The sequence below is a fragment of the Psammomys obesus genome, unplaced genomic scaffold (assembly GCF_907164565.1).
Source record: "Psammomys obesus unplaced genomic scaffold, mPsaObe1.curated_primary_1811, whole genome shotgun sequence".
NCBI lineage: Eukaryota > Metazoa > Chordata > Mammalia > Rodentia > Muridae > Psammomys > Psammomys obesus.
The window spans coordinates 86,482-98,047 of NW_026596240.1; the positions used below are offsets into that span (position 1 = coordinate 86,482).

General features: G+C 39.8%; 1 gene segment (V, D, J or C); it reads left to right on the top strand.

Annotated features, from left to right (window-relative positions):
- The first annotated feature begins 7,709 nt into the window (after positions 1–7,709).
- Positions 7,710–11,253, top strand: LOC129668385 (Ig kappa chain C region, A allele-like). The segment is given in 3 exon segments: positions 7,710–7,736; positions 8,063–8,231; positions 10,728–11,253. Coding segments are annotated over 3 exon segments (519 nt in total).
- Positions 11,254–11,566: the final 313 nt, after the last annotated feature.

Consider the following 11,566-nt stretch of genomic DNA (forward strand, 5'->3'; position numbering starts at 1 on the left):
CCCTGTGGGGTTTGCACCTGCCAGTGAAACGCAGTCTCAGGTGCCTGGTGCCCTGGTGCCCACAGTTCTATCTGAGGTGGCGAATAAGGCTCACCAGCAGGGCTCCGTGTAGGCACCTGGGTCCCGGCTCTGGCTCCGGGCTGGCTCTTGGGGCACCCGCAGAACCCGAGTCTTTTCCAGGGGATGTCTGGGTAACCTGAGGTCAGTCCCAATCATTTCCTGCTCCATGGGGTTATCTCTCGACTGGGAAATCCAGTCTATGGTGTTGTGGGCCCACAGTTCAGTCTGGGACCATGACCAGATCACGCTGGGGTGTAGCTCTGGGCTGGTGACCAAGCGCCTGGCGGAACCGGGATCTCTTCCGAGATTTAGCCGGGTGAGTTAAAGCTGATTGAATCCCCCACCGTGGGGTATCCTCTCACCTGTGAAACACAATCCCTTGTGTTTTATGGCCACGAGTTCTGATTGCTGGTCACTGTGCCAATCCTGCTGTGCTGCTCCTCAGAATGAGAGTCCTCCTGGTGCCGCCATCTTGCCCCACCCCCGAGCTGTTGTTCTTACATCCCTTGTGTTTCTCTGTAGCCTCTGGATGTATTTATCATTCTTTTAACTCTAAATAATTTGTTCCCGTATCTTCTGTATATGTGGCTTACTAGTCATAAGTACATAGGCTTGATTGTATCATGGGATTTTTTTTTCTTTTTCTATCAATTGCAACAAATGTTTTTGCTCAGTGTAGTGGTGTGGCAACTGTGATCTTTCCTGAAATCATCATAACATGTCCCCCAAACTTTTACAGTTTTGGTTGAGAAATCTATTGTTTTGAATGGGGCTGCTTTTGTGCATGGCTTTCAGTACAGTTTTTTATTTATCTTTTCCTTGGTTTTTTGAGACAGGTTTTTTTCTGTGTAGTCTTGGCTGTCGTAGAACTCACTCTGTAGACCAGGGTGGCCTTGAGCTCACAGAGATCCACCTGCCTCTGCCTCCCAAATCCTGGGATTAAAAGCATGTGCCACAACCTGGTTCAGTACACTTTTTTTTTTAATTCTGTATATTTGGTGCTTTAGCTTTGCTCTTCTCATACTGTATGAGTGTTTAAAAATATCCCACTGACACCTTATAAATTACATTTATCCTTGGAATGTTCCTAGTCCTCCTTCTCAAGTTCAGATTCTATTCTCTCCTAGTACATTCCATGGAGTTTTTTATTTGACTTATTGTGATTGGTATTTCCAGTCTCTCTGTTTTATTTGGTTTTTTTGTTTGTTTGTTTGATATTTCTCTTTATGGAATTCTTCTTACACACCTTTATCAACTTTCTTATTTTATTCAGCTGTCTGTTTTCCTTATGATTTATTTGAGAATTTACATTACTCTGATTTTTTTATCATGTTTATAATCATTCTTTTGAGTTACTTATCTGGGTTATATCTACTGCATTCTCATTAGAGCTCACTATTGTGAAATTAGTAGTTCAGGGAGTTATGTTGCTTGATTTTTCGTGATTTTTTTATTACTGCTTTGATGTTTACACATTGGAAATAATTTCATTGCTTGAGTTTTGATGTTAATCCATATTCCTTCTGCTAAAGTACTTTAAATGGGATGCGTTGTGGCAGAATTTGGGTGCATAGTTCAAGCTAAGAGTTTATGGTGTCTTCTGTAACATCTGTACTGCTTCCAGAGTAGGACAGCAACTGCAGAAGCAACCATGGCTTCTGGAGGTGCCCAGCAGTGTGCAAATGTCACACCAACCCTTTAACAGTGGCCCCTTTAACTTCAATAACTACTGCAGAATGAAAAAATAATAATAGTATGGTACATACTAGGATTTTAGTTGCTGAAAGCAGGAGTGGGAAGGAGGTGGGTGGATGGGATCGGAATTAATACTAGATAAACTTTGAAAAATTCAAGATGGACAAAGAAGCTGGGAAGGAAAACGTGGAGTACTGTTAGGGTCCACAGCTTTTGGAAGTTGTTAAGCTATGGAAGGTTATGTTTAACGCATATATAAGAGAAAAGAAAAAGGAAATAGAAGGGGAGAAAAGGTAGGAATGAGAAGAAAAGAATATGAGTCATGCAGGGAAAGAGTAATAAATAGAGTGACAATCAGAGACTGAGTGACAAAGCATAGAGAACAATCATAAAACTTAATCAAATAAAGCTAGGCCACTATAGGATATGAATGCAAGAGTGAAGACTAGAAAATGAAAAATAAAACTGACAAAAATATAATACAAACAACAATAACAAAAACAAACAAAAATGCTAAGTGTATAATAAAAATTACATTCAGTTTTTCACATCAGTCTATATGTCTTCTATGGGATTTGCATTCTTTTCTTCCTTGTGATATTTTATATAGCAAACTGATGAGAGAGATATAATTTGCAACTCCAGGTCACACCTGTAGAACCCATTTGTGGTGTGTATTGCCACAGGGGCTTAAGTTATACCAGTTACCTTCTAGAATGAGTTTCTGGCACAAGCACACCAAGCTGGGTAAGGTAATACTCCTTTCCTCCTTGGGACTCTCTCCAGCGTGGTTTGATGCTATGAGGCAGAAGGGTGGGTGAAGCCTTTGGCTTTAGCAGGAGCCTTAGAAGTTCTAGAAAATGTGCATGTATGGATGTGGCTAGAAAGGGAGGTTATAGTTGTTGCCTGGTGGTTCCCATAGACCTCAGCCAATCTCTACACTCTCCTTCAATTTCTTCAGTTCCCAGGCTTCACTGCCAATAATCATGCAGACAACCCTTGGATGTCCAGCTGTTTCTACAGAGTGTGTGTGTGCACGGAAGTGCTTCCCTGGCAGTTTCCACAGCCCTCACTGAAGCAGCTTGACACAGTCTCCCATTCTTAGTCATGTACAGATCTTGTCTCTTACACTCAGAATGCATGCAGTTCTATTTTTGTCCTGAGCTATCCCTTGACAAATTCTTGAGTTCCCTATAGATTGATTTTCATATTTAACTTCCTCTGCTTTAGCACAAATAACCTAACAAGTCCATGGACTAGACACAGCATCTCCAAAACAACTAGCTCACCATGTTCCTCCTCGATGACCTATCCAAAGGAGACCATTCAAATATAACACATATATGCTAAGTCACATCACCTTGGGAGCAAAATTAGAATGACAAAACAATCAAACACAATATGTCAGAGGCAGACACAGGAGGGAAGGTAGAGAGCTCAGAGTTCAGCTCATCACCTGTATAAAATAAGCTGGAACCCACAGAAGCCAATATGCAAATTTTAGGGTCTTAGCCCCTCTGAGGTTAGTAAACCCTGACCAGTTACTGTTTTCTCTTTCATACATAGTAAAATAGCTATAGCCTCATGTCCTTCTGAAAACAAGAAACATATCTGCATTTTCCAGACTGGGACCAGAGTTTTGTTTGGGTCAGGTTGATGTCATGCACACATGCAAATGCAGGAGCGGACTTGACTTACGTCCACATGCCTTTCTTCAGGGACAAGCAGAAACAGACATAACGAAGAACCTCATTCTCAAGAGACTTTCTTGGTTTCTGTCCTTCCTTGCCAAGGGAACAGGCACAGCTCTTGCGACTTTACTATCTAAAGACAAGTCTCGCTGAGGCAAGAATTGACGATCTAGGACTCTATCATGACTGATAAACTGGAAAGAAAAATATTGAACCAGAGACTTCAAGGCATATCTCAGACAAGAATGTTCCGGTGCCAGGTAGGGAAACCAACACCCCTCAAACCTTGCAGAGAACAAAACTATTTCTGACATATGGGTGATCTTCTATATTACTAATATCAAAAGAACCTCCCTTAAAAGGCTATTTAATGATGGAAAAATTACTTAATGATGGCAAAAAACATGCTTCTGAAATTGTTATATTTAAGGAATATAACTTGTAAATTGTGTTCACAATAACTTACAGATGTGTTTTATGCTTACTGGCTTCCTTCCCCTCTCCCTCGCTCTCTCCAACTCCCTTTCTCTCCACAAACAGGGTGAAAATTATTTCGAGAATTTATGTGGTTTTGCTGAGGGTGAAATGAGAAGTAACATTGAGTTTATTGAAATGCTTCACCTAGAATTCTATTTCCATCACTCTCATGCATTAAGTGCAGGAGCCACACTGGTTGTCTTATTGATACTTAGCCTTCCCTCAATAGATCAATCAAAACCCAACATGGATACTCTGTAGAATCATAGGTCCAGGCAGAACCTCATAAATGTTCCTGAGAAATAGTTTGCCTGCAAATAATGAATCCATATCAAAGACTTCTCAATGTTCCATTTTTACTAGCATAAAGATCCCAGCTCCATAGCCATCTGTATGGCAAAACACAGCTTCATAAAAACCATCTGTTGCTATAGTTATGTACTATTCAAACTAAATCTTGTTTCCTCAGAAATGTCTCTTGTGCTGCCAGCTCCTCTAGTCCACTCCCATATTACATTCCCCCATTCTCTCTCTTTGGAAAAAAATACCTCCTACTCTTAACATTTTTTGAACTCTGTTTAAAAATACAAAAAATAATAATAACTGAGGGGAAAAAAGCAATCTCAGAATTTCCCTCTTTTAGGTGGTGTCGTCTAATTGTTTCTGACAACTATAAAATAAATGCAGAAAATGAACTATTATTAAATGAGCAAACATAGCAATCAACTAATATGCAACGTAAAGCCATACAGTAGGCAGGAGGATAGAATGTGTCCTTAGCCCTCCTGAGTAGTCCCAGGAGAAACCACTGAGCACAGCTTGTATAGCCTTCTAGAAGAAGCCTGTACTACAGGGTCCATTATCAATCCGATCATACATAGTATTCAGTGTCCCACATTTTAATGAAAATATCCAGAAACCTCTTTTTTCCTCCATCAACTGATCTGTGTTCATTGTGTTCCACAAAACTTAGTTTATCCAAACCCCAATAAATGGATATTTGGTATTTCTTTTTTTTTCCCACTCTTTAAACAATAGTACAGACATCAGGGCCACTTAGCCACTCATTTCCCACGCCAGGACGGCCTAAGATGTTTTCCTTCCCCCTACTCCACTGTTCTCACTCACATGCTTCCATCAGGTGATCTTGTTCCTGGTGTCTACCCTGCATATGTACTTAGGTACATGAGCAGCAGATTTATTTAAATCCAAGATCTGCCCTTTAATGCCATAGACAGAAGATTATAACTTCTAGATCACAAAGTCTTGTGGGTAGCTAACTATAATGAACCATATATGATGTCTGGCATTTTATAAGTTCTCGACAAATGTCTACTTTTACGGTTGTTATACTTTCCATAACTACAAAGTAAATCTCTCTTTAAGATCCATGTTAGCTGAGTTCATTAGCTACTTTGCACACTTAATTTCTAATGATAATTTCTCTTTTCTCTCTATTTCCAACTCGAATCTTTTCTTTCTCCACCTTCTGGTGAAACACATTGTAGAATCTGTCATTCCAGATTAGCAAAACTCCCAGTAACACAAACAAATAGGCTTCTCTAATCTTGGCTAGAGTTTCAATTTCTCTAGGAAAGTTGATTGTTGTAGTTGTTGTAAATGATTATTCAGGACAAATCTTTTGTCTATTGTAGATTATTATCACTGATCTATATTGTTGACTTTTCAATTGCTTTTTTGTTTATTTTTCAAATGTCTGGTAAGTAGTTGTCAATTAAATATAATGGACCAGAGTTCTCATATACCTGGCTAATGAAAAGCAAACTTCTTACTATCTAGTAGGGAGAAAGCATCCAACAGCTGTTATGAGCAAACGATGTTCCAGGACTAACATCCAGTCTGTAAAGCCAACTCACTGGTAAAAAACAATTCTTGAGCTGAATCTTGAATGGTGGCTATTTTTTAGCAATCCTGCGAAGGACAGGGTGTTCACAAGCAGAGAAAATGTTTTGCAAATGCTGGAGTCCATGGTAGGACTGTAAGGAGTTTGGGATGGTAGGAAGAGGATGGGAATGGATAGTGACAAGATAAACAAGACTGAAGTAAATGAAGCTGGAACTCAAAGCACGTTCAATTAAAGTGTCTTTAATTGGTTGCTATGGAGACACTAACTTCAAAGGTAGAATGAATTTGGTTGATCTCAGTGATACCTGACCTCACCTGTCCTGTAACAACAGACCAATCCATGAGGAAAAGCTTGTTTTTATCCTTCAGTAATGGTTGTCATTGTCTCATATGCATTCAGAACTCAATTCCAAAGTGGATTTCCAAGATATGAGCCTTTATTTGATATCTATTTCATGTACCTTTCATGAAACAGCATTAAAGCAAGGAAGTTCAAACAGAAAAACAGGCTTACTTTACTGTTAACTAAGAGATGCTACTGAGTTCGAAATTAATATCAAAGTTTATAATTTGCAGAAGTCCTCGACCCAGGAAAAGTTATAAAGAAACGGTTTTTCAATTTGCTTGTCTTTCTTTTTAAATTATTTTATTTATGTATGAGTGAATGTCATTGGGGGTGGGGGGATACAGAGTCCAGAAGCTAGTATCAAGATCCTTGGAGCTGGAGTTGCAAGCAGTTACGAGCTGCTTTACAGGGGTGCCGGGAACTCAGGTCCTATGCAAGAGCAGCAAGAGCTGTTAACTGCTGAACCATCTCACCAGTCCCTGTTTTTCTTTATTTTTAAATAAACAAATAATAAGTAGTCCTATGTGATCAGCTGCTAAAGAAAGAGATATCATATATAGTATTATATATAATAAAAAATACAATATCCTCTAAGAATTCAAGTCGAGCCTATGAAAATAAGCATTTTTATGTCAAAGAAGCCCAAGAGCTTTCACGCTTGCCTGGAGAAGGGGTTAAGCTTCAGCAGCTGACCATTGCTCTGTTCCTCTTCAGTGAGGAGGGTTTTTGTACGGCCAGACAATGGAGTACTACCACTGTGTTGGTCGTTCGGTGGAGGCACCAAGCTGGAACTCAGACGTAAGTAGAATCCAAACTCCCTTTTCTCTGTTGTCTATGTCTTGTGGCTTCTGTGTCTAAAAGTAATGTTTAAAATCTGACTTGGAAACCAGGTTCTGGCATTCTCCAGGGCAAAGATAAACAATAACTCTGTAAGCAAAGCTAGGAATAGATTGTACATGTTCTCTGAAGAGCAAACGTCAGTGTAGTAATTAAGACAACTGATAGCTTCAGAAATGCTCAGGGGGACAGAGTAATTTGCTCTAGACAACGCCTTGCTCAGATCAGAAGGCGATACTCAGTTTTTGTATGGGGGGGAAGTGAAGAGAACTCAGTGTGTGTACACGTTTGGAGCAGGGACCAGGCTGGAATTGAAACGTAAGTATTCTTCTCAACTGATTCCTCGATGTAGCTAATCATGTTATTTTGTTCTTTGTTATCTGTCTTCATTAATGGGATTTCAGGGATGTAACAAACTCCATTCTCAGATTAGGTGTTGAGAAGGGTTAATGGTTAAGCTTTCTAAACCAAAGTAACTAAGTGCAGGGAAGAGGGATAATTGTCTATCAAGGGAGGTTTTTTGTATAGGGAGAAGTTAAAGTAAATCACTGTGAATCACGTTTGGTGCTGGGACCAAACTGGAGTTGAAACGTAAGTACAGTTTTGCTCAATTGTTTGTAAAGTGTTGGCCCCATTTTGTCTTTCGTGTGAGTTTGTGATATTTCTGGTTAAATGAACTAATTGTTCCTGGTGACCCAAAACTTAAATAGAAAAGCACCAGGAAACAGACAGTGTAGATGCTGAACAAACCTCACATCAGATGTGTGAGAAACAGTAGGATTTATGGGAGAAATGAAAAACAGTTCCTCTCTGAATTTGGCATATCTATCAGATCAGCTTCAGGCAGGTTTTTGTAGAGGGGGGCATTGTCATGAATCACTGTGATTCACGTTCGGCCGAGGGACCAAGTTGGAATTAAAACGTAAGTAGTTTTTTGCTCAATTATTTGTGACAACTTGGTTCTGTTCTATCATTTATATGAATTTTTGATATTTTGGCTAAGTGGGTCATTCCTAGTGACCCATACATCAATAGAAGAACTGCAGAAAGCAATCAGGGTAAAAGCTGAGGAAAAAAAAAAACTTGTTAGACTTGTGAGAACAGGTTGGTAAGGAGAACAGAGAAGAACGAGCTGGGCTTTTCCTCTGAATTTGGCCAATCTAGCTGGATTGGCTTCAGGCAGGTTTTTGTAAAGGGGGCATGTCAGAGTCCCTCACTGTGGCTCACGTTCGGCAGTGGGACCAAGCTGGAATTGAAACGTAAGTACATTTTTCCTCATCTTTGCACATGAAAGACACAGGTTTTCATGTCAGGATTTAAAGTCAGTTCCGAAAATTCATTGAGTGCAGAAAATCTGTTCATCTTGAGAAGGTGGAAAGGTTCATCAGCATACATTGCCAGAAGCTACTAAAACTAGGGGCAAAAATCTGAGAGGCTTTAGCTGAGGATAAAGCAGTTAATAGTGTGGTTGCCGTCCAAGTGACTGGACTGGAGATTCAACGTAAGTCATTGTTGTCTGTTGCCTTCTGAAAATCTGGGTCTAACTGCAGGGAGTGTTGGCTTCTAGAAGTTTAAGTGGGAGGTTGGAGATGAGGAATATGGGCACTTCAGCATAGACAAGAGCTAAAGTCAAGTTTGGCTCCAAAAATGTATGTAGAAGCAAAGCTTTTAAGATAAGCTGAATGATTCAAAAGATGAAAACCGTGCAGATGAAAAGAGGGTCTTGGAGCTCTCAGAATGAAAGTAAGTTCATTTGTATTGCGTTCCCACAAACACTGTGTTGAGTTTTTTATTAAATGTGGTATAGCAGAGTTGAGTGAGGTGAGCCTTAGGCTGCTTTCTGTCTTTTGCTCCACAAATTTTTTATAACTACAAAGATCAGTATCATGCCCTGAAATAAGAATCAGTAAAATGTTTGACTGTTTGCCGTGTAGAATAGGTGGCTTCTGAATAATCAGAAGAGGTGTGATTCTTAGAGTCAAAAATGTGTCTAAATGTTTTAGAGTCACAAAATGTCAAAATGAGATACTCTACAGAAACAAGTTTTTGACAGCTCATTTTTGTCTCATTTCTACATGAATATAAATTTGAAATGCTCTCTTTTATTATAAAAGTGGAAATACAGTTGGGTTTGAATTATGTGTTTAATGGCCCTGTGTTTTTCCCAGTTATTACTTGCTCGTATTTTTATGCCGCCAATAAGGGGCTAAAATGGTCTGCAACCTCTTGTTTTTGATTGAAAGACTTTGCAGCCATCACAAGCATTTGGAGCAGCAGTTCACCAGGCCGCTGAGGCTAAGTGAACGCCGCCACGGTAGCGCCTTCACTCTGAGCTGACTGCTTTCCTGAGACACAGTGACAGAACAATGCCACTAATAGAGAATAGAAAGATGACAGACAGTACACTAATGTTGGGAAAAGGCAGCTTGTTAGATTTAGAAAATAAAACGCATTTGTCATTATGTTCCTATTTTAATTTCCATTAAGGTATTATGAAAGACAGAAATTGTTTCATTTAGTATTATACTAAAAGCTTAATGAATATATTTCTTTAGAAATAAAATCCATAACCAGCAAAAGTCATGGTCAATCTGCTTTGACTGAGCTCTCATCAAATTCTATTAAATTATATGGAATATTAACTGGTTAAAATAAGATAAATTTGTAACATGGTTTTTAACTGGCTGTATTTTTCTTTGTACAAAATATACATAAAATTTAACATAAGCATATTTTCTAGTACTTTAATTCTATGATAGAAAAGTGTTTGGCTATTTTAATCCCATATTCTTTAGAATTGTTTAATAATTTGTTTTTGTGATTGTCCAGCCAACTGCAACTATTTAAGGACTCTTGAAACTATTTTAAAACTCTTGAAACTATTTTAGAGTCATTTATTTATCCACTTTTAATTACCTTAAAACAATGTCAACTCCTTTTAAAACTCTTAATTTATTTAAAAGGGAAGAAAAACTGCTCAAAAATTTTGTTGTTTTTCTTGGCAAAGGTTTTCATTTTTACTATCATTCTGTCACCCAAGAGTTGACATCCCCACAGAGGGGGTTTCCAAAAGTCATCTGGCAGCTGCTGGAGGTCAGAAGTGAAGCTAGCCCGTTCCTCCCAGGCAGGTGGCCAAGACCACAGCTGACCTCTTTTGGTGTGGCTAAAAATTACCCCATGTGGTTACAGACCATCTGACCAGGGTACTCACCTGCAGGCCTTGGTGAAGGCTGAGAGAGTTGCTGGACACCCAGCATACACCCAGGCATAAGGCCCCAGCACTAGTATGGGTTTAGCTTGGCCACACCAAAAGAGGCCATAGAGAGGCTGATATCAGAGTATTCTTGAAAAAGGCAGGAGAAAATGAACGCCAACCTTCTACTCCTACCTTACGTGTTTGTGTGTTCTCACTTTCAAACATTAGGGATGTCAGATAAACTAGTCTGTTCTATCAATCTGAAGCATGGAGCCACTGCAGCTGATGGAGAAGGTAGCTCCAGGGAAAAAAGGCATAGAAAGAATAATAGCTTCAAAGGGTCAGACATAACTTACTTTCCAAAGAAGTAGCCAGAAAGTAGGGAAGAACACAAAATCAGCAAGACTGTATGTGTACTTCCTGGCCTCATTGCTCCTATCTGAAGGATGTGTGCTTTTCTGTGTGTCTGTCTGTAACTGTCTGTCACTGTTCACACATAGTACACCCAAAGGAGAACTTCCTTCTTACTTCATACCATTATCTGTGCTTCCTTCCTCAGGGGCTGATGCTAAGCCAACTGTCTCCATCTTCCCACCATCCAAGGAGCAGTTAGAGACTGGAGGTGCCTCAATCGTGTGCTTCATAAACCAGTTCTATCCCAGAGACATCAATGTCAAGTGGAAGGTAGATGGCAATGAAAAAACAGATAACATCCTGAACAGTGTGACAGATCAGGACAGCAAGGACAGCACCTACAGCATGAGCAGCACCCTCTCATTGACCAAAGACGAATATGAAAGGCATAGCCTCTATACCTGTGAGGCTGCTCATAAGACATCAGCCTCACCCATCGTCAAGAGCTTCAACAGGAATGAGTGTTAGAGCCAAAGGTCCTGAGGCACCACCACCTGCTCCCCAGGCCCTTCCAATCTTCCTCCTAAAGTCTTGGGGCTTTCCACAGAGGTGACCTACCGCTGTTGCAGTCCTTCAAATCCCCTTCCCACCTCGTCCTCCCCCTCCTCCCTTGGCTTTTATCATGCTAATGTTTGGGGAAGATACTGAATAAAGTGAATCTTTGCACTTGAGGTCTCTGTTCTCTTTTCTCACTAAAAGGTTATTAACAGAAACCAATTACCTGGTTTCTTTTCTAAAAAGGTATATGTTTAATTGCCCTAAAATCCACCACACTTAAAAAAAAATAAATCCACCATTTGCCCTACTTGGCTTCTACAATATGGCAGTCCTCCCTAAGGTTCACAAGTACTAGTCACAGATTACTTCTCTGGGCCATGGTGGGTTGCAAAAAGCATACCTTCCTACGTTTCTCTCCTAAGTCCTCGCAGTTCTGAAAGGGGACAGTTCTTATAAGCACATATTCTGTGATCTGATTCAGCCTAC